The sequence below is a fragment of the Anser cygnoides genome, chromosome 8 (genome assembly GCF_040182565.1).
Source record: "Anser cygnoides isolate HZ-2024a breed goose chromosome 8, Taihu_goose_T2T_genome, whole genome shotgun sequence".
In the NCBI taxonomy this organism is placed as follows: Eukaryota; Metazoa; Chordata; class Aves; order Anseriformes; family Anatidae; genus Anser; species Anser cygnoides.
In genome coordinates this window covers 11,930,108-11,952,848 of record NC_089880.1, presented here as the reverse complement: position 1 = coordinate 11,952,848, position 22,741 = coordinate 11,930,108, and the positions used below count along the sequence as shown (strand labels likewise).

General features: G+C 61.2%; 1 protein-coding gene across 13 annotated transcripts in view; it reads left to right on the top strand.

Moving 5' to 3' along the window:
• Positions 1–22,741, top strand: part of CACNA1E (calcium voltage-gated channel subunit alpha1 E) — a 112,840-nt gene that overhangs the window by 22,605 nt on the left and 67,494 nt on the right. For all 13 annotated transcript variants that reach the window (XR_010833223.1, XR_010833222.1, XM_067001526.1 and 10 more), the window contains exons 2-5: positions 5,555–5,966; positions 16,056–16,322; positions 21,877–21,982; positions 22,366–22,505. Coding sequence is in view for 11 of the 13 variants with exons in the window: in XM_067001526.1 (XP_066857627.1) it covers positions 5,581–5,966; positions 16,056–16,322; positions 21,877–21,982; positions 22,366–22,505 (899 nt within the window). In the remaining 2 variants the exon portion in view is untranslated. The remainder of the gene's footprint in view (positions 1–5,554; positions 5,967–16,055; positions 16,323–21,876; positions 21,983–22,365; positions 22,506–22,741) is intronic.

Sequence of the window (22,741 nt, the reverse complement as noted above, 5' to 3'; positions counted from 1 at the left end):
GGCAAAACCATCACCGTCCCATGGGTCTGGGAGCTCTGTGGCTTGGGACCAAGGGGACAAGGCACCATGGGAAGAAGTCGCCCAGTTACTGGCCCGGGAGCCCTGGCTGTGCACCGGCAGCGCTCCCGAGGCCGCGGTGCTGCCGAAGCCTGCTGGGAGCCAGCGCGTGACTGGCGTGGGGAAAATCAATGCTCATAAACTATTTAGGAAGGAGCAGGAGGGCAAGAGGAGAGGAGGGAGTGAGGCTGTCGGAGACAGCATCTCCTGCTTCCGAGGTGCTGAGGGCGAGTAAGTGATGCCGGGGCCGGGGGTACCATGGTGCAGGATAGGACGGGCACCGTAGTGGAGGAGGAGAAAGCCCCCAAACCCCAGCTGGACATCTGTTGGCAGCATCCTTCAGGCTTCTAAGAGATTCCCGGTGGTGTTTTGGGGGCGTGGGACGAGCAGTGTGGCACCCGAGGGAGGCAGCTCCTCGCCTGGCTTCCCCGTGGCAGGGAGGCACGGGTGGTGCGGGGCTGCTGATGTGCCGCCGCGACGCGCTTGCATCCGTTTGCAAATAGGGTAGACCCCAAACTGCGAAGGCCAAACATGTAAGAAGCTGTAAAAGGGTCAATTCCCTTCTTTGGTTCAATTTCAGCCACTGGGCATCACTCCGTCACTGAGACGTGGCTGGCAAATGGACTGGCCACCTCGGGGCAGGGCGGAGCTGCTCCCGGCAGACCATGGGAGCAGCCTTCTGCTATTAAGAAATGATGCAAAAAAAATAAGAGGTGCGTCCCTTTCCCCTGCTGCATCCTCCCAGGTGGTGGCTGCTGGCGATGTGGAGGTCGGAGGCTGCGCCCGGGCCTTGTTCCTGGCTGTGTCTGTGCCCCCCGAACCCGTCTCAGCCCTATTTTTGAGCTCATTTGCACCGCGCGGGTGTCGGTGTCCTACAAATCGCTCCCCCTCAAGGCGCTTACACGGGTGTAAATTATTCGAAGCGCCGGGCTTCAGAGGGATGGAAAAGCAGCTAGAAAATAACGCCACAAATAAAGAGCAGAAGAAAAGAGGCAATAGAGGTATTAGCAGCTCGGTGCCAGCGACTGTAAGAAACTGATAAAAGAAGGGGAAAAGCAGAGCTCGGGGGCTGACAGGCTGGATGAGCTTTCCGTGAAACAATAAACATTTTGGGGAGAAGGGAGCATGATGGAAATGCGGGGATTTGACCCCAAAAGGGCTCGCTGGGGTTGCTGATGAAGGGGAACCCCATGCGGTGTGATGTCCCCTGCTCTGCTCTGCCTGGTCCTGGGGCTCGCGGTGGGTGAGGACCTTGTGGTGCCGGGTGTATATAGGGTGTGTGTATGTATATATGTATGTATATAGGTTTTCTTCTGCAAGCCTTTGGCATGGCAGGACAGACTTATTCCCCATCCCCTTTGCTTCTTCGCCGTGCAATCTGTGCAAGAGCCCTTTTTGCACAAACAACAAGACCTTTCCAGTGAGTATCTGTACATAAGAAGGCGAAAAGTCAGAGAATAAAGCCTCCCGTCGCTCACCTCTACAGCATCCCATTGTTTCAACCTCTCAGGGGTGCTGTGACTCCGGGTGCCACAGGCGTGCTGTTTGCGTGACGGTGTAATTGCCTGCGCGGGTCTATTAAGCGGTGACACACGTTGTGGGTTGTGAGTCACCTTGGCGAAGGCGCCGCTGGAAGCGAGAACTTCTTCTCCCCGGCTTCGCCAGGTGAAACAGTTGGTTGTTATTTTTCCGGTGAAGTTTGTTGGTGGGGCGGGGGGTGGATTTAGGGAGGGCAGCCCCAAAAGCTGCCCATGGGTCTCGATGGGGAGAGAAGCCGGCGGCTGCGCTGGGGACGGCCACCCCCATGGGATGCCCTCCTGCCATCCTGCAGTCCGCGTGTCCGTCCTGCCCAGCCCCAGCAGGCGGATTTTAGCTACACCAGGCCCTTCTGGGGAAGCCATAGCACGAATGCTACTGGCTCCGTGTCTTCCCCTCGATTTGCTTTAAGCCCTCCCCGTGGCTCGCAGCTGCCCTGTGTTCCTCATCAGGCACGCCGGTGCCAACGCCTCTGGTCCAGGTGCTCCGGGAGAGAGCAGCTCCCTGCCAGCGGCGTTTCTGGGAGACCGCTCTATTTATTTTTCAGAGCGTTTCCTTTCCCTGTTGCACAGCAACTTCTAACGCGCCCGGGCTTGTGCTGGCAGCTCCTGCTCCTCTCCACCTCGGCGGTTTCTGCGGTCGCCTTCGGGATGAGAGCAGCGCGGACCTTGGTACCATTTGGAGCCGTTTGTTGGCTTTGACATGAGCTTTCCTGCATCGCCAGGCCGGGCAGCGCCATGGCCCGTGTCCCTGCGGGGCAGGATCGGCCCCAGCAGCTTGGAGACGCTCGCCTGGAGCCTCCTGCGGGGTGAGCGCCGGGGGGATTCGGGACGTGCGGAGCCTGCTGGGGTGATGTCTGCTGGTTACAGCACCTGTGCCCTTAAACCCACGCCGTCCCCGGGGGCAGCAGGGGGTGGTATGGAGGTGCTGCTCGGGGCTGGTTTGCGCGTCCAGCACCGCAGCATCACCCACCTGCCCCGTGCTGTGTGTAGCAGGTGGTGCAGGAGTGACCTTGCGTATTTTTTTTTTTTGGAGCTAAACCTCCTTGCAAGGAGGGCAGCGTGTCCCGCGGGGCAGGGCTGTGTTCCTGGAGGCTGGCCCGGCGCTTGCAGCTGGAAATGATCCTGAGGAGCCCTGGCTGTGCCCTTCTTTGGGAAGCGAGCTCCTCGGGGCGCGATCCCTGGCTGGATGCACGTACCGCCCCGAGCGCCGCCGGCTTCAGGCGCTGCTCACAAATCACCGCGCGCTTCCTCAGCTTCCCCCTCCCGTGCTCTGTCTGGGACACCTCGCTGTCCCTGTGTCCCCTGGCAGTCACCATCTCTCCCGCCCCTGCCCTCGATCTGTGCCTGTATTAATAATAGCGGGGTTGCTGAGGAGTCACTTGGACAGCTCTCTGGGCTGTCGTGGGGAGGCCAGGCGATGCTCAGCCCAGGGATGTGGGAGCATCGCAGGTTGCAGGGAACAAAGACCGTTTCCCAGACAAAAGGCTGTCTGGAAAAGGCTTCTCTCTCGCTCCGAGGTCTTGTGCTGCTTTGCTTTGTGTCCTTGTGTGTGCTCTCCCCTGTACAGAGCAGCTCGGGGTAAGCCCAGGGTGCTCGGGGGGCTCTCGGAGCAGCTCCTGGGTGCTCCTGCCTGCTTTTCCCACCCTCCTCTATTCCCCTGTTTATTCAGCAGGCAGGATGGACACTCACAGGGGGACATGTTGCCATCAAAGCGGAGCTGCCCCCTGCTCTCAGCGGCTCCCCCAACCCCTGGGAAAGGATGCTGGGCTGCTGGATGCCAGCCGGGCTCTGGCAGCTTTTGTCCTTCCCAGCGTGACACCGCCGGGGGCTGCGCCTGTCGCAGGCTGAGGGCCGTCACTGGAAGGGGTCTCCGCGTCCCCCACCGTTTGTGTGGGTGCTGGCGGCCAGGTCTGTGGCCCCAGGGTGCTGTGTCCCCCCAGCAGTGACAGCCTGGGGCAGCTCAGCCCCGTGGGGCAGCGCAGCACTGAGCGTTTGCTGCTTAAACCCGGGGAGGATTGCTCAGCTAAGGGCTGCAAAGAGCTTTCGGAGCTCCTTACGAGCCGAGCGGGGTTATTATGGTAACAGGGAGTTACTTGGCTGGAGGCTCGGCTGCTGCCACCGCAATGTAAACAGGCGGACAGAGAAACCCCAAAAAGGAACGTCCTCGTGCAGCTCGGCTGGGAGCTGGCCGCGGCTCTGTGGTCTTTAATCAGCCGCTGAGGGGAAAAGCAGCGTGTCGGGAGAGCTGCCCTGCTGCTCCCCCGGCCTGGGCGAGCGGTTTGGGGCGAAACCTCCAAAAAACGGGTCGAGTGAGCTGGCAGCACGTGGTCGCCTCCTGAGGATGAGGCACCCCGTTGGCATCGCCGTTCGGGCTCGCCGGCTCGGTGCGTGTCCCTCAAAGGCTTCCCTGTTTCAGGGGCAAAGAGCAAACCCCCCAGCTCACTGCGTTTTTCTCCCAAATTTTGCTCTGAGCTTGGTTTTCTGCTAACTGGTATACGCCACAAGGCGTACGGACCTGTGCCAGCCGCCATGCGTGCCCGTTGTTCACGGAGCACAAAAGCATCCTGGCGGTTCATCCTTGGGAGAGCCAGCTCATTTCTGGTTCTCCTCCCTCCCCAAATCTCCCAGGGAACTGATTATCGTAGCTTGACACGCGGCTCCCCCAAGCAGTGCTAATAATCTCCCTACCCACGCCGTTGCCTTTTGCTTTTTTAATTATCAGCCGTCATTAACTAATTTTCCCCTGGGCCTGTCTCGGTGATGGGACCGCGGCCAGTTCACCCCTGCTGCAGGACACCTTTGTGGGGCTTTTTTGGGGGATGCTGGGGGCAGCAAGGATTTCTTTGGGTGGTTTTGTCCAATTTTAACCCATTTGTGGCTGGATCCTGGTGGGCATCCGCATTTTTGGAGCCGGCCATGTGTTAGCTTGCACTGGTTTTGAGTTCCAGGGGAGACAAGGCTTGGGATGAAACAGCAGAAGCTGGGTGAAGAAACGCATTTTTTTTCCCACTAACTCGGGTTTTGGGTAAAAATAAAGCTGGTTTGGTTCAGGAGTAAGCAGGAGGACTGAGGGCTAGAGCAGGGGCTGCCGTGCTGCAGATGCTCGGCGTCCTCGTTAGCGCGCAGCCTCATCAGCTCCTCGCCTTAACAAAATGTTCTGGCATCCTCCCTCCGCTGCTTGTCACTGCTCCGGAGGGAACGTGGCTTGTTCTCCTGGCAGCGTGAGCCCTGTTTGCAGGGCGAAGGCAGAGCTAATTATTTCTATTTATTTCCTCAAACTTCCTCGGCGTTTCATTTGATGGCTCCGCTTGATCTTTTCGCTTGCCTCCAAGCCTTGGGGGTAGCCAAGTCACAAAATGTGTCCCTCGAGCTTCTTGTGTGCAAGGATTAGGGGAGCACCACGGCCTGCGCTTGTGTCCCATGTTGTTTGGGGCCAGATCCTGGCCCTGGGGCTCTGCTGCAGCCCTGCTGAATGCAAAAAGCCCCTGCCCTTGTTTCCTCCCCTACCCAAATAGATGCTCAGGAAAGAAACAGGGCTGCAGGGTGGTTGTGATAAACCAGAGTGGCTGGACTAGGAGTGTGAGTGAGCAAAGACGGTCAGGAGAAGGGCAGTGAGCTGGGAAAACGCTCAATTGTGAGGGTACCCGGGACTAAATTAAAAAAAAATTAATGAATGCACTTAAAAAATAAAAATAAATAAAGTCACATGGGCAAGCAAAGTAGTGGAGTGAAGGATCTCTGTTTATAGTTTCAATGGGAGCAGCCAACCTCTCCTCATTGTATGCTACAGCGTTCCCGTTGTACGGAAAGCGATGGTGCAGGGGGTCCGAGCCCAGCCTGGGAGTCCCTGCCGTGCTCTCCCCCGGGAGAAACAGGACTTGCAGGGATGCTCTGGGAGGGAATAGTTGGGACAAAGAGTTAAAACCCTGAGCCTCCGCTGTTTCTTGTGCCCCCCCCAGAGTGATGAGCTGCACCGGCACCGAGGATGCTCGGACTCGGCACGTGCTCCGTCAGCGCCCCGGGCAGGGGGGCTGAGCTGGCCGCCCCCCCCCGCTACGTCCTGGCCCTGCCCGAGGAGGAGACGTGGCGCAAGCACCGGCTCGGCCTGATGCAGAGCACCCAGTCCTGCAACCTGCTGGAGCCCCAGAGCCTGGCCGAGGCGCTGGTGTCGCGCGCCGCCAGCTTCGATGCCCTCTACCAGCCCCGGGATGGCGACGGCGGCAGCGCCCTGGACCTGGGGCAGTACGTCCCCGTCAGCCCGGACATCATCAAGCGCCGTCGGGGCGGGCTGATCGAGCAGAGGGACATCATCAAGGCGCACGAGGCGCACAAGATGCAGAGCACGCCGCAGGCACGGAGGAAGGAGTGGGAGTAAGTAGGGGTCGGGGCCAAAAGGGTGGGCAGGGGGCGGGCGCAGCGGTGTCAGCACCGTGGAGCGGTCAGCATCGTGGTGCTCGACCTGCAGCACGTCCTGGATGGGTTTTTGGAGTTTTTGGGGTGCGTGTGAGAGATGGGGAGGGATAACGTGGTGCTCTGTGTGGTGTTTTGTTGGCTGGGGGTGTCTCTTGGCGGGTGCATCTGATGGGAACGGTGCGAGGGAGCCTTGGCAGGTGAGGGGCTCCCTGAGTTGTGGGGTGGAGAACCCAGGGAAAGTTTTCTTGGATGTCCTATATATCTGAAATCTGATGCAATTCAAACAAACGGGACCTGGGTGGCTGCTGAGGTCCCTGCTGTGAGCTTTGGGCTGGGACATCTCCATCCCCGCCTCCACCTGGTGCTGCAGTGGCTCTGCCACCCAGCAGGCGGCCGGGCCAGGTCCCCTCTGCGTGTCGGGTCCTGGTGGGATGGAGTTCACCTTGGCTGCAGCTCTGGGATGCGTTTGGGGTCATCCCCTTCTGCTTTTGCTGTGGCTTGAGCCCCACTGCAAGAGGGCTTGCACTTCATCCTGAGAGGTGGCCAAGTGCCCCTGACTCAGAGCCAGCCAGGGATGTTAACGAGCCTGGGAGACAAGGGTAAAAGTGCTGGGCAGAGCTAGCGCCCGCTCCAGCTTTTTTACTTATTACTTTCCTTTAATTAACTCCCTCCCGTGGTTTGCCTTGGAGCTGGGTGTTTCTCACAGCACCGAGCCCGGGGTCACGCTCCCTTGCCCAGCATCTGCTGCACGAGCCGGGCTGCAGCCACGCGCTTCAACCCTGCATTTAATTGCAAGGGTGTTCCCTGTTTGTGTCTGCTCAGCAAAAAGAAAAACAGCCAGGGATGAGCTGCTGCCCAGCATCCTGCTCTGCCACTGCCAGCAGTAAAGCGCCGACAGGAGGGTTTTGTGATAAAACCGAGGCCGCTCCCAGCCAGCTGTGCCTTCTCTTGTGGCCGGCACTTTTTTGGCTGGGCACCGGCGTGCCTGAGCGTGGGGACAGCCCAGGAAGATGACACATGGGCTCGGCGAGCGCCCGCTGCCTCGTTATCCCCCGCGCCCCACCGGGGCTGCCGGATGAATAAATCATGGGCAGGCAGGAAGGAGAGGGGCGGCCTCGTTAAGGAGCGAGCTGCTGCAAGGGCTGCTCGCTAATTAGCTGCTGGCGTGCCTGCAGCCCTGCTGGGTGGCGGGGAGGCGACCCGGGGCCCTTGGGCACGGTGTGCGCCCTCGCGCCGCTGCCGGCCCCTCCGTCGAGCAGTGGCTCCGAAACGCGGTCTGGTATTTGCTCTCTTCGTTTAATGCCATGGGGACACGCAGAAGGCTGCCAGCCCAACCCGTCCCTCTTTAATCGGGTGGTTCTCCAGGCTGGGAAGGTCCCTTAGGCTTTGGAGAAGCCCTGGAGCTGGTGGGATCCCCAATCCACCCGTGGGTATGTGCCCTGGTGCCCAGGGCCCTCTCAGGGCACGTGGGGGAGAAAAACGCCAAATGATTTTCCTTGCCTATCATTCTGTTTGTAATGATGAGTTTTGACTGAGATTTAGTGTTCGGAAAGCTCTGCTGAGTGCAGGCTTCAAGTTCAGCACCTGGAAAATAGCTCTGGGGAGGGGGGGTGTCCGTACCAAAGCCTTGCCACTGTTGCCTTTTGGCAGCGGAAAAATAGTGCAGTGTGCTTTCCCCTTCACAAGAGGGAATAATAGGAGGGGTACTACGCTCTTGTCTCTATATTTTCAGGGGGAAACGGAGGCAGAGACCAGAAGGCACGGCACACCACGTGCTGCTTGAGTGTGCATGGGGTCGTGGCTCTGTGGGAGGCTAACCTTTATGGTGCCCCACCCCCCTTGCTCTGGTGTAAGGGACCCAGGGCCAAGGCGGACACTAAATGCCATCTTGCAGAGCCCCAGCCTGGTGCCCTGTCCCGTTCCCACTGTTGTCTCAAATGAGCAAACGCAGAACCTCCTACGGGGTCCCCGACTGGCGGCTTCTTTGGCTGGTGGTCAGCACAGGCAGCCCCGCCATGGGGACGTCCCCAAGGAAAGCCTCGAGCTCAGTCGGCAGAGGTCGGGAGCCACCTTGCTTGGCTTAAATCCGTGGGACGCGTTTATTTATGGAGTTTGGCTTGCGTGGCTGGGGAGGAACACAAACTGTGCCCTGCTTTTGGGAACAATTCCCTGACCCCAGCGCTGGAGCCGAGGGCTCTGCAAGTCCCCCGGGGCACGTCCGGGAGCTGCGGCCCGTGGAGCAGCAGGGCAGGAGGCATTTGCTGCTCGGTCCCATCCGTGCAGAGCGTGGCCAGGAGCAGCTCCGGGTTTGTGCATTTCTCCTGGGGGAAGCAAGAGCGTGGAAGAAGCTGTGAAAACGCACGCGGTGCTGCTAGCAGATCTCGGTGGCTCTTTACAACTTGGCAATCTGGCTGGTTACGTGCGCGCTCTGCATCCCAGACTACAAATGAAGCCGACTTTTTTTTTTTTCCCCTTTTTTTCTTTCCCTCGGTGCTGCACTACACAAAAGGCCCCCTTGCTGTGCGCTGCTGCTGTTCCCCGGCGCGTGGCACCATCTGGGTTCAGCTGGCTGCGGTGATGGAGAGGGTGCGAGCGCACATGGGGCATCCCTGCTGCTGGCTCCGTGGTGCCAGCGGGGCTGCCCAGGAAATGTCCCCGGGCTGGGGACAGCAGCGTGCCCCCGGCTGGCCCAGTGCCCAGCACCCTCTTGATTCGTGCATGAATTATTCACCGGTGATGCTCCTGCTTTAGGATGCCCTCAGGATGCTGTAGGATGGCTCTCCCTGCTTGTTTTACCCCGCAAGAGTAGCGATGCGGGAAAAAGCCGTGGCTGTGCTGTTTCATTGCCTGGGAGCAATGCCGTGTGGATTCATCGTGGGATTTTGGCTTTGAGCAGTGGCTGAGCAGCACATCTCTCCCAGAGGTGCCCATCCCTCACCCCCTGCCCCTTCTCCTCTCCCTTTTACTCCTCTGGGCGCAGAGCGAGGCTGGTTTCTGACCCCGAATGAACCCCGCTTCCAGCCCGTGTCCTGGCAACGGCAGCATCCTTCCTCCCGAGCCGCCTCCAAGCCTGGGTTTCTGGCACACCCTGGAGGAATTCCCTGTTGGAGCTGATGCAGGCAGCCTTGCAGAGCCTCGCCTGTTTTTACCTTGGAAATTGCACTTCCACCTGACCGCCACCGACGGGGGCATTTCTAGTTTATGTATGCCTTCATCTCCCTCCGAAGGGCTGCAGCCTGTTATTCCTCACTCGCCAGCCCGTCCTTTCTGCTTCTCGAGGTGTTTGCTGCATACCCGTGTGACAAACGCAAACCCCTGCCTTTGGGGCCCTGCTCTGCGTGCTAGCCAAAATAATCGATGCACAAAGTTCGGGAGGTCCCGGGGGCTGCACTGGAGCAGCTCTCAGATTGTCCTTGATTTCCCGAGGTGGCCTTTGAGACATGGAGGGATCTCTTGGAAAGGAGGAGAGATGAGAAGCGTTTCTTGTCCCCACTTACCTTTTTGTACACTCTGTTAGCTGCTTTGCTCCCATCCTTCAGCGTGGGGTTACGCAGGTCTCCAAAAGCCCCCCGCTGTCTGCGTAGCTGTGCCGACTGTGCGTGCTGGTGAGGCTTTGCTCCTGAACTGGGAAAGCCGTGCTGGTCCCCAGTACGAGGAGACATGGGGCTGGAGCTCAGCGGGGCTGCTGCAGCCCTTCCCAAAAGGCGCCCAAAAGCGGGTGCTCCGGGGCTGGTCCCTCACCGTGGAGCCACCCAGCTGCAGGAGGGTTTGCCTGGTGGGAGCAGCTGTCCTGGCAGCTTGGGGCACGCCACTGCCAAGCTGTAAAAAGCTCTGCAAAATCGGTGTAAAGCACGCGGTGGCATCCTGAGCCCCCACGCACCACACACATCCATCTTCCACACCCCAGGAGCTTCCCAGGGGCAGGATTTTTTTCCCCACTGCACCTCGTGAGATGATACCACACCAGCTAACACGCTGTAGCTGTCCTCTCCACGTTTGCTCGTGTGGAAATGAGCCTAAATATTTATATATATATATTTTTAATGGGCTTTTTCCCCACGGAGGAGCCCCAGGAAGGCAATGTGGTGTGCTCAGCGAGGGCATTTGCCTTTGCAGAGGAGCTGCAGCTTGGTGCCTGCCTAGTGCCACAGGGAGGGGGGCGCTTCTCGCACCTCCCAGCGCCGAGGAGCTTTCGGAGAGAGGTTTTTTGCTCCCTGGCCCCTTCTCTTTCGCAGGTTTGGGAAGGCGTGAGCAGCATCTCTTCCCCTGGCTGGAAGCCAGGGATGGTGCTCGTGTGGCTGCCTGGAGCATCAGCTGCTCAGCGCCAGTTCAGGCTTGCCGGAGAATTTCCACAGCTCCATCTTCTCCTGGCTCTCGTCCTGACAGTGTAATTTCACTGAAGCCACCCCGTTTGCTAGCAGGCGAGCACGGTCGCTCCTGAGAAAGCTGAGCCTGTGAGCTTGGCTTCGTTGTGTCGGGGATGGGGCTGCTGGTTTTCTGGTCTGGCTTTCTGGTCTGGCTGTCTTTTTATTGCTGGGGGGATTTTCGGGAGGCTCGGTGCCTTGGTCGCTGTGGTTGTTCGACTTGAGCCTTTGGGGAGGCAGAGGATGGGATAACAGGATGTTCCTGGGGCACCAAGAGCCCAGGGCTCACCTGCCTTTTGGGGGGGCAGAGGGGAGATCCAAGACGGAAGTCTGGTGGCTTTGGCAGATGCGAGGGGGGACGTGAGGATGCTGATGGAGGAAGGATGCCGGGTGGGTGGCAGGGCACAGGCTGCCCAGGGAGCCTGGGGAGTCTCCTCCTTGGAGACCTCCAAAAGCCCCCCAGATGTCCTGCTCTGGGGGTCCCTGCCTGCGCAGAGCTGTTGGTCCAGGTGACCCCCAGAGGTCCCTGCCGCCCTCAGCTGTCCTGTGGATGGAAAGGATTTCCTCTGCTTCAGGTAGCACAGAGTTGGAGCAACGCCTTAAGGTCCCTTTACACCAGAAACAAGCTTCCCCATGTCGAGAAAGGAGATGGCTATGGGCATATTTCTTCTGAGCTTGGTCTCCTGGGTCCCGTGCATGTGTAAGGCTTGGCAGCTCTGCTGGGATGCTCCTTAGCCAAGGGGAGAAGCCACCCAGAGGGATTTTGGGGTTGGAAGCAGGGATGGGAACTCGCTGGTACCTGACGGGAGGCAGGCAGGGAGCTGTCTGGGTGCTGGGATTGCTGCGCGCCTGCCCGGAGCAGCCGGGACGCGGCTGCGAATGCCAATTAGAGCCCGACTTGCCAGGCTAAATAAAGCAGCGGGGCACTCCAGGCAATTTATTAACGGGTAATTATTTCAGGGCTCTTCAGCTGAGCTGCGAAGCCTCCCAGCCTAAAGCTATGAGAGCTGGCCCAAGGCACACCACAGTCATGGAGAGGAGGCTTTATCCCCTAAGGGTCCCTGTGGCGAGTCTCTGCTGAGCCCCCAGCAAGCCCCGTGCTCGTTCGGTGATGTGTGCTGGTTGGTTTTGGCTTTTTGGAAGCTGTGGGCAGCCCGTGGTGGTGCGGGTGCCTGGAGCAGAGGTTGCTGGGTGGTGAGACCAAGCACCAAAAGCATCTTGCAGCTTATAAAACGCTCAGGACCGTGGGCTTTTTGGCTGTCCTTAGGTCCCTTCCAACTCATTCAGCTCGCAGTTGGTGAATTTCCCCCTGTACAGGCAGCATCCTTCCACTAGCAGCTGTGATGGATGGGATGCTCCGAGCCTGGCCTGCGCTGAAGGGCGCCTGGGGAGAGCACAAGGAGCAGCGCATCCACGCGCCTGAGCTCTGTTCTGACATCTCGTCTGGCTTGCGGAGACACCTCCGGCATGTCTCCCCTCTTGCTTGTACAGGTGGATGTCACAACAGATCAGCCACTGGGAAGCATCTGTGCGTGCGCGCAAGCGCGGCGAGAGGGGAGGAGGAAGAGGGCTGGAGACGCGGGGGCGCTCATCCACGTTCTGCCCAGAGCGCCCCGAAAACAGGTGGTGAAGATGTGCCATCGGTCCTGGCATCCCAACGTGGATTTGGGGTGTGTTGCGCTTTGCTTGTCGGCTGCAGAGCGGTAAATGTTTTCAAAAATGGGGCTGAAGTCGCTCTGGGATGGATCCTCTTAGGGAAACACTTGTGGAAAGGTGAGGACGTGGTGTTGGAGCGCAGGGCGTGCCGTGCCGTGGCACCAGTGAGGGATCGTGAGCAGGACAGGGGCTGTGGGGTCCCCCAAGATGCCACCCCGAGATGCCACCCCAGATCTGCTTGGCCCTTCTCCACCAGCATCCCGGCCCCACTGCCCGTGGGGGAGCTGCGCTGGCGGGGAGCGGGAGAAACATTTCTTCCGAACCCTGCAGGTAATGAATCTGTTCCTGGAAAAAACTTCCAGTCCTGCGTGGTCATAAACACGCTTCTGAGTCAGAGCTACCCAGTCCCAATTTGAAATGGGGCCAGAGCGATGTAGACGATTCTCATTTCAGCCTATTTTTTTTCCCCCTTTCTGCACAGTTGAAGCCTTACTTAAAAAAATAAAAAAAGGAATCGTGATGCCAAAAGACACTTTCTAATCCAAGTGCAGCCCATAAGAGCTGCCGGGAGCGGCGGTCACCGAAATGGAGCTGTGCCCTGTGTGCCTGAGGGACCTGACCCCGAGACGAGGGGTCTCACGTGTGATCTTGGGTGTGCTGAGCAGATGGGATGCGTTTAACAATTCTGCCCCAATTTTGGGTGGCAGCAGGCGGGTGGGACAGGCAGGGTCCCCTGGGGTCCCCAGGAGCTGGAGGCTGTGCCGTAAGGCTGCCGGTGCCCTCTGCAAGGCAAGCAGCGAGCGAGGGGGTGCGGTGGGAGCACGGCACGCTTCTATTTGATTTTTTTTATGTATTTTTTTTTCTCAGCTGGGCTGCAGGGCGAGGCCAGCAGCCGCTAGATGGCGGTGCCGGAGCGGGCAGGGGCCGCAGCATCGCGGAGCCGCTCGGGGCATCGCCGCGCTGCAAGCACCGGGGGGCTCCGGGGCTGGGGGGGTCCCCTGCGAGGGGCTGCGGGGACCGGAGACCCCAGCCCTCGGTGTGCTGCTGGGGGAGAAAATCGAGGGAAAAAGCTTGGGTTTCATCTCGCCATTGCGTGGGGAGGGGAGTTAGCCTTCCTCTGGAAGTCTTAACCAGGCTCCTTCCTGTCCCGGCGCCCCCCCCGTTGGCCTGTCTTCTTGGATTTCCTTCATTCACAAAATAATAATAATAATAATAATAAAACCCAGCGCAAAGCACCGCCACCGAGCTGGCTGCGAAGCTCCGTGCCGTGTTGAATCATGTAGGCATCAGGCGCGCTTCTCCCTGACTCACAGATCCCGGGGTGAGGGTCAAGACGAGGATGGCAATAAACATCCTGGGAAGCGGAGCCTGCGCCTCTTGGCACGGCCAGGGCTTCTTTTTTTGCGCTTTCAATCTTCGCTTAAGGAGCTGCTTTCTCATAAATATCCCATCCTGTAGCACCGACTGAGTGGGAGAGAGGCTCCCAGCGGGGTCATCCTGCAGCGGCGAGCGCAGAGCGGGGAGGAGATCAAACCCAGCTCGGGGCAGAGGTGCCCAGGTAAGGGGGTGCCTGTGCGCACAGGGGGGGCAGAGGAAAAGCAGCAAGGCTGTCACAGCACCTCTGAGCCAGGAAGGATTGTGGGGTCCAACCTTTTCCATCCTCAGCCTCTGGGTACCCGCCCTGGTGGCACAGGAGAAGATTTGGGGACCCAGGGGTCAGCCCAGGTGGGGGCTCTGTGGGGCTGAGGATCTGCTGGGGGCAATCAGCACGACGCTGAGCTTAATTAACAACGGCTTAAAGGGCTGAGAGGTGGCACGACCCTGATGTCACACCGGTGGTGGGGAGGCAGCGAAGGGAATGCTCCCTGGAACGCTCCCCAAATTGTACCCGGTTTGGTTAGGGCAGCATTTTGGGGTGGATCAGTGGGGCTGTAAGTAGTTGGTGGTGGGGTGGCCGCCCCCAGCAGCAGCAGGATGAAACCCCTGCCTTTTGGGAGGGGGCCGCCCTGGGTGCTCTGCTCCTTGCTGTGATGTGGTGGTGGCAAAGCTGGGGGGGCCTCGCCGGACCCTCAGCATCCTCGCCCTCGCCACTTGTGTGGGAGCGAAGCGGGTGCAAGGCGCAGCAGGAGGGTGTTTTGGAGAGCTGGTGGGCTCTGGGGGCTCTGTCTGAGGCTGGGGCAGCGATCCCATGGCCTTTTGGCTAAACGCTCCTCTTTTGGACCAAAAAGCCAGCCCCATGGTGGTGCCTGGAGGTGGGGGTGTCTGTGGCGAGGTGCTGTTGGGCTGCACCCTCCGTGCAGCCCTTGCCCAGCTGGGCTAACGAGGGCTGATTACCTGATTAAGGGCATATTTTATTTCATTTTGGGTTTTTCCCAGCTGTGGGGGACAGGGACCGCACCAGCCACTGCCACGTTTGCAAAGCAGGGTGCCAGAGCTGGGGGAAGAGCCCGGTGGGGCCGTGGGGCATCGCGTGGCTGCGTATGGAGCTGTGGGTCCTGTCCCCGTGGGAGGGGAACAGCTGGCAGCGGGGGCAAGGCGGCGGGGAGCCCTGTGGGTGCAGCAGGAGGGACGGGTGATGTTGTGAGCACCGCTTGGGGGGTGCGCGGGCGTGAGTGGTGAGGACAGAGCCCTGGGGTGGGGTGGCTGTGGGGTCCCCCACCCTGGTAGCCGTGTGCGCCAGCAGGATGGGGTGGGTGGGGGCAGCCACAGCCCCTTTGCACCTCCCCAGTGCGCTGCTGCTCCTGGCCGATGTCGAGTGTCAAAAATAAAACAGCACGGGGTGTATTTGGGGGGGTGGGGGGGTGAAGGAGCCTAATCTAGAGGAGGGCTCTCCCTGGGCACCAGGGCAGCCCAGGGAGCCCCCAGGTTTCCCAGGGGCCGTGCATGTGCCTGGAGAGAAGCTCGATGCAGGCTGAGATGGGGCGAGCCTCTCGCCACCCCAACCTGCAAGCAGAGAGCGGGGGGGAAAGCAGAGCCCCCTCTGCACCCCCCAGCCCTGTCTCCATCAGCAGCCGCTCGCCCATGTGCTGGAAAACCCTCTGCAGCCGGCGAGCGCCCGTTGCAGGGGGGGCTCACCCGGCGCCTTTGTTCCCTTCAGACCCTCCCCTCGCCGCTGCCTTTCCTTTTCGCAGCGGCTCCCGTGCTTGCCAAAAGAATGCACTGGATGGAGCGAGCGAGCCGGGCGTGCGTGCACGCGTGTTGTGCGCGCCCGCCTGCGTGTGTGCGTGTGCGCGCGCGTGTGTGTGTGTGTGTGTGTGTTGCAGCCGACTTCATTAAAGCAAAGCCAGCCCCGAGCTGCAGAGGCGCGGCAGCCTTCGATTTCGTGGCCGGCTCCTGCGGGAAGCCAACGGTGCCTGCGTGCTCGTGCCCTGGCAGCCCAAGGCTCAAGCATCCCTGCGGCGGCTGCGGGCCCCGCTGCGAGGCCCGGCGAGCGGGGCCGCCCAGGGGGCTCCCGGGGGCTGCCGAAGATGGAGCCGGCGGGGGGAAGTTGGCTGCCTGGCTCCAACTAGGCTGGACCGCGCTGCAACCTGTTCCCCCGGCCTCCCCTGCGCTGCTGTGCCGGGCGCTGTGCCGGGTGCTGTGCCGAGCCGCGGCGGGCGGACGGAGGGGCTCGGGGCGCAGCCCTCGCCTGGCGGGGCAGGAGGGGCAGGGAAGGGGCTGCTTTGGGTGCTGGGGCAGGGTGCCGGGAAGGATGTGGCTGCTTTTAACCCCTCGCGTCGCGGCGGAAGGCGCGGGGGCTGCTTAGGGAGGGAGCGCCGCAGCCCCCGCCGTGCCCCGGGGGCTCCCCGCTGTGTCCCCCCCCAGCTCGGGACCCACCGTGCCGCGGGTGCTGAGCCTGGCGCTGCCTCTCCCTCCCCACGCGGGTCTAGGCGCGCTCAGAGGGATGGAGGAGCGACGGAGCTGAGCATCACCCAGAGAGGAGGAGGAGGAGGGGGCCCCGCAGCCCCCCCCCCCACCCTCCTCCCTCCCTCTTCTCCCCCGCTGCCTCGGCCGTGCTGCTTCGGCTCACCTGTGCGTTTTCTTCCAGGATGGCTCGCTTCGGGGAGGCGGTGGCCGGCAGGCTTGGCTCCGGAGATGGGGGCTCCGAGCAGAACCGGAGCCGGCAAGGAGCTCCTGCCCCTGCGGGAGGGACCCCGGGAGCCTTCAAGCAAACCAAAGCGCAGCGAGCCCGGACTATGGCTCTGTACAACCCCATCCCCGTCCGGCAGAACTGCTTCACCGTCAACAGATCCTTGTTCCTCTTTGGGGAAGAGAACATAGTCAGGAAATACGCCAAGAAGCTCATCGACTGGCCATATCCTTTCTGCGCCCCCCCCGAGCCCCCCCCTTGCTCCCCCGTGCCCGGATTTGCCTCGGTGGCCTCCCAGGACACGTGCGAGTGGCACTAGCTGGCAGGTAAGCGCCTGCCTTCTGCTCTCCTTCGGCGCGCGGAGAGGGGTGCCCTGGCACCCCATCCCCAGGGATGCTTCTCGCCCTGCTGCTGCTGCTTCCCCTCCCTTGCTCCTCTGCTCGGCGCGTGCTGGGGAGCCGAGTCCCTTCTCCCCCCGCCAGGTGACCCCAGCCCCTGGTGGGGCTTGAACTTGGAAGCCCCCCCGTGCTGGCGAGGGGCTCTCCGACGCGGTTTTGGCGCTGTGCATTTCGGGGTACCTTTCCTCGGGCGCGGGTGTGTGTGGCCGTGGGGTCACAGCCTCTCCTCTGCGCCTCGATGTCTCGCTGGAGTTTTGCCACCCCACCCAGAGCCACCCATCCTGCTGGGGACAGACCCCTGCGAGCCCCCCAGCCTGCAGGGTGGTGGCTTTCCTGTCGCCCCGCAGTCACCTCTGTGTGCCTGCTCACCCCTGGTGGGGGCACGGCCGTCCTCGCCCCGCAGCCTCCATCCCACTCCCCTGGGAACCAGCTGCCCCCTCCCTGGGGACAGAAAGATGCCAGCCCCTCTGCCTGCCTCCTGCTGCTCCCCACGGCCTCTGGGATCTGCTCTGGGGACCGTGGTTCATCCCAGGAATCCACAATGGGTGGAGGACAGGGGTCCCCCCAGCTCCCCCATCCTTTCACCTACCCCATGAGCTTCTTTTCCCTCCCGCCCTCCCTATGGGTGCCCCCAGGCACCGTGGCTGGTGCCCAGCACCGCAGCATGCTCCTCTCCATCGAACCTGTGCTCGGCACCCCCCTGACCCCCGGGTCCCCTCCTCGCCGAGGACACAAGCCCGCAAACTTCCCCATGGCCACGTTTTTCCCGTAGGACCCTCCCCGTAGCGTTTTCTGCAGTGGTGATTACGTGCGGCTCTTGCTGGCGCTTGCTCTCCCTGCAACTTGTTGGTTAACTTGCCGGCTCCTCTGCCGGGCGCGGGATGGAGGCACCTGCCCTGGCGCCGAGCAGAAATGGCTTTATTTGGTGCCACATGTGCCTCGGGGACACCCTCGGTGCCGCGGGACGTGCCACCCCTGGCGCTAAGCATTGCTGGGGAGATGACCCCCACGGCGCGCTGGTGCATCGCCGCCTCCGAGTCCTGCCCAGGCAGCTGCAGAGGATGCTCGGGGGGCTGGCTGCGTGCTGGGGGTGCAGGGGAACCCCGGGGTGGGGGGCAGCTTTCCCAAGACCCCCTGCGCTGTCCCCAAATCATGCCCTGGGAGCGGCGGTGCAGCGGCGTGGGTAGGCAGGCTCAGCCAGGCGGCAGCTCCGCTCAGAGCACTGCAGGGCGTTCGCCGGGCCGGCGGGGCTTGTTTTCCAGAATATGCCAAATTATTCATGTGCTTTTCCAGCGCGGTGTGGGAGGGCCCTCGCTGCTCAGCTTTGCTTCCAAGCGCTGCTGCGGGCCGGGGTCCCGTGCCGGCGTGGTGCGGCACCACAGCTCGTCTGCCGCGCTCTCCTGGAGCCTGGCGCTCGGCTGCCACGCTGCAAAAACCCCTCGGCATTATCCTTCCATGGCATTTGCGTGGCAGGAGGGAGATTGGCTCTTTTTTTTTTTTTTCCCCTAAGAGAAGTGACATATTCCTGGGCGAGCGTGTGGAGCTGAGCCCCCGTGGCCGTTCCCCGCTGCCCCGCGTGGCTGCCAGCTCGCTCCAAGCGAGTCGCCCACCCTGGGGCTCGCAGCGCGGCACGGCGGTTCTTCCCTTCGAGCTCCCGAGGGCAGGGCTTTCTGGTGACGAGTTTGTACCCATTGGGTGAAATATTGGGAAAAAGGGGCCTTCAGAAGGTGTTCATTTCTGCTGGGAAAGGCAGAAACCTCTCCTGAGGCTCTGTGGTTGTGCCTGGTGGAGAGGACCTCGGTGCCACCTCACTTTGCGCTACGGCACGCTGCCCAAAATGCTGAGCATTGCCAAAATGCCCTGTGCCCAAAAGCTCAGGGCTTTGGGCCACGCCAGCCTTGTGGCAAGGTCTCCGTGGGTGGAAGCGCTGTGGCCGGACTGGTGTCGGTACCGGTGGCCCTGTGAGCCGCTCTCCTCCTTGGAAGCCTTTCGGCAGGGCCGGGGGAATTTGTGCGCATCTGGCCCGCGGCACCCGGGGCCGGGATGGAGCGAGGGGAGGAGTGGAGGCTCTTCTTCATCCAGCTCGAGTTGACTAGGTAATAGGGCTAAAAATAACCGGTGATTCAGGCCTGGGTATCTGCTGGGTAACTGTATAATTATAACCAGCAGCCTCTGCAGTTTGGCTTCCCGGTGTAAATAGGGATGATGCATGGAGGGGAAGGAGGAGAAATACGATGAACCGGGGCTGGGATTCAGCTCCGTGGGGAAGAGCGAGTCTTTGCCGAAAGCCCGGCTTGCTACCTCTGCTGGAGCTGCTCTTTTCTCTGCTCACGCTCGAAACGCGAGGCAGCCGCTGCTTTGGCTGTGGGAACATCTCCTCCTCGCTTCTCCTCTCCTCCCGAAACAAAGCCCCGCTCTGCCGGCCAGGCCCTTAGCCCTGATTTCATTTGTTTGCCTGCCTGGAGAGCTGCAATTCAGTTAGCGCACGAGATGGGCTGCAGCTCCTCTATCTGCTCCGTCCTTCAGCCGCTTAATCGCATTTGACCTGGACAAGATCCCTCTCCCTCCCCGGGAGGGTCGGATGACGGGGGGTGCCATCTCTGGCTCCGTCCCCAGCCCGGCACCCCTTGGCAAGCCTTCCTCATCATCTTCCTCTGCGCCCACATCGCTCCTTCCCCACGGCGACCTGCCTGTGCCCGTGGCTGCTCTTGGTGGCCACCGCGAGGGATGCGTGTGCCAAATGGCAGCGATTTGGGGCGAGCGGGTACCCCCACAGCAGCCTCTTGGGCACTGTCCCTTGGGGACATCGGTGCCCTCTTTGTCCCCATCGCCTTCCCCCCGCCACCATTTCCCCGCGGGAAGGGCTCCACCGCGCCGTGCCGCCCTTGGGCACCTCCTGGCGCTACCCAGGAGCATCTCCTCTCCTCCGGGGCCCTTTTTTTGGGGCCCTCCATTCATCGGGTTTTTAACGCGTTGCCTTTCGGGGAGGGGCGGGTGGGTGCAGCGGCAGGGCCGTCTCCGGCAGCCGGGGCTGGAGCGCGGCCGCCCGTCAGATGGCGAATTTCGGGCAGAGGCAGCTGTTGTCATGGCGACGCCAAGTTGCATCCCGTTGCTGCGGCGACCAAAGTTAAAAAACTGATGTTAAGGCAGGAAAATCACATGACGCGGTTCTTTTTTGTTTAAAAAAAAAAAAAAAAGGAGTGGGGTGGGAAAAAAAAAAAAAAAAAAAGGTTTGGTTTCCAGTTCTGAGGAGAAGACTTCTCCCCGGAGCTGGCACGTGGCAGGCAGGCGCCTGCGCCCACGTCGGTGCGGGCAGCTCCGGCCCGGCCGCATCCTGCCGGGCTCAGCCTTCAGGAGGGTCCTGGGTGGGGACCAGGCCTCCGTGTCCTACAGGCACCACCTGTGGGTGTGGATTTTGGGCTGTCCTGGAGCGTGGTGTGGGGATGGGGACACCCAAAAGGCGCCCGGTGGGGACGGCTCCTGGTAGCGGTGGAGCGGGTCTGGGTGGGGTGGCAGCTTGGTGCCAGCGGGGTGAAGCCCCCTGACGGTGCAGGAGCTGAAAGCTCCATTGTGTTCACAGCTGGGGAGCAGGGAAAGCCCTGCAGGGGAGCAGGTCCTGCGGGAAATTTGGGGATCGGTGGGGAGTGGAGGCTTTGGTTTATAGGAGGTGGGTTGGGGGATGCTGGAGGGGTGAAATCGCTCCTGCACTTTGGAGGCTGGGTCCTTGGAGATGCCCAGGAGGCTTCCTTCCCTCTGCTCCTTCCACCCCTACTGGCCTCGAAAGCGGGGAAAAGCACGAGCACCGAGCTGCTCCTGCTGGCAGGGGAGGCGAGGAGAGCTCCCTGCGGCTCCCAAACCTCACCCAGGCCCGGGGAGGGATTTACATCCCACCCAGCTGCTCGGCGAGGTCTCACCAACGTGCCACCAGCGTCACAAATCCCAGCTGGGAGCTGGGTAAGGTCTCCACGTGAGCCGTATCTGCTGGGTGGGGACAGCAGGGCAAGCTCAGCATCTCCACCACGGCATCGCCGCCACCGGTGGGGACACGGGCTGGGGACAGCATGGCCTCGGGGCACCTTCCCCGCCCCGAACGCACCAGGCTGCAGGTGTGCAGGGGGATTAGCAGAGTTGCTAAGGAAACGAGTCAACTATTCAGGGGCGAGAGCTTGGATAAAGGAGATAAATCAATAAGGGAACCTATTTTTATCGGCTCCCTAATGATCCTCCCGGAGAAGCCAGACGAAGGAGGAGGAGAAGGCTGGAGGGAGATGGGCTTTCGATGCTGGGCTGGGAGGGAGGTGCTCTGTGGTTTGGGTGGCTGGAAGGTCAGGTCATTAATGCTTAATGAGAGAGGAAATGATGTGACCAAGCGCTGTCCGGCCCCGAGCTGGAAGGGCACTTGCTGGTGTGTGGATATTTTCCCCCTGCTTTGGGCAGCTGTTCCTGCTGGCCCTGGGGGAGGCTTTTTTTCCCCTTGGGCTCCCCAAACCCAGCACGTCAGGAGTTGTAGGGCATGGTGCCACGGCCCCGGCTGTCCCACACTAGGAGAACTTGGGTCTGAGCTGGCCGAGCACGGGGAGATGCTCACTGTGCGTGTCCGGTCCCTCTGCACGGGACCCGTGCGCCGCAGAGGTCTCTCCCAGTTTGCTTTTACCTCCCCAACTATTAATTTCCCTGAGTGGCCTTTTAAACGCCTTGGCTGAATCTGTTCTGGCTCCTCTCCCTAAATAAATCCCAGCTCCTGCAAGCTTTGGTTAGCTGCCCCTCCTGGCAGCGATCCTGCTCTGGTGCCCGTCCCGCTGACACTGGTGGCGGTGCCCACGTGGCTGCGGGGTTTTGGCAAGGTGCAAGGGGGTTTTGGTGCTCGGTGGTCACCGCTGCTGTGCCGTGACCTGCCATGAGCCCCACATCTGGCCTGGGATTTGGGATGCTGGCAAGGGTCTAAGCACATCCTGCTGATGAGGCACTTGTGGTCTCTCCAAAGGGTGATCGTTGGTGGCAAATGCACAGCCTGGTGCCGTGCCTGGCCCTACAAGGAAGAGCCCCAAACCCTTTTCCAGGTGAAGCCCAGCCTGTCTTCATGCCCCTGTCCATCCTTCTTGTTCCCACCAGCAGCACCATCTCCTTCCCAGCCCAGCAGAGCTGCTTGGTTAGTTGTGCCCCCCACCTCGGGAGGGGGCAGTGAGGCTCAGCACATCTCCACCAGGGAAGGTCCTGGGGGCTCCTGGTTCCCTCATCACCCCCCTTTTTGGCAAACAGAGTGGAGGGTGGCTTCTCCCTCCTGCCTGGGGGTGAAAGCTGGGCTCTGTGCATGCTTTTTGGGGATAAAAGGGTGGTAGGAACCCCATCCGCCTCTCCTCTGCTCCTTGACTCCCCTTCACGCCCTTCGAGTACATGATCCTGGCCACCATCATTGCCAACTGCATCGTGCTGGCCCTGGAGCAGCACCTCCCCGAGGACGACAAGACGCCCATGTCGCGGAGACTGGTCAGTGCCGGCCGAGGGCACCCTCTGCCCCCTGCTGATTTCGGCTGGTTTTTGGGGTGGTGGGGCAGGAGGGGACCCCACCAACCTCCTCCTCCATGGAGAGGGTCCGGGAAGGTTTAAAAATCCTAGAAAGTGGGGTGGGGAATGAGCAGCTTGAGTGGGTCACAGCCCCCGCCTTGGGTTTCCAAACTTTGGGTTTCCAAGGTTGGTGCTGGCTGAGGAAGGGCTGGGAGAGCTCCCGGGGTGGGAGGAAGGGACTGGGGAAGATGGGATGGGACTGGGGAAGGTGGGATGGGGCACGATGCAAGGTGAAGCCACCCCACGTGACGCTCTTTGCCCCGCGTCCCCCCGCCTCACCGTGTCCCCCCGTTTCCCTCCGGCAGGAGAAGACGGAGCCGTACTTCATCGGGATTTTCTGCTTCGAGGCTGGGATTAAGATTGTGGCTCTGGGCTTCGTGTTCCACAAGGGCTCCTACCTGCGCAACGGCTGGAATGTGATGGACTTCATCGTGGTCCTCAGCGGGTGAGTCGGGCGGCGCGGGGACACCGCTGTGTCCAGGCAGGGGACACGTCCTGGTGGTGCCACGAGCTCCAGGACACGGGGCAGGGCCACGCTTTGCTGGTTTTGATGGTGTTTCACCACCAGCACCTGCCGAGTGTCATGCTCTGCCACGCAGCTGGGCACGGGGTGAGTTTTGGTGATGTTTGCGGGGCAGGAGGAGGATGGAGTGTGGGCTGGGGAGCAATTGAGTGCCGTAT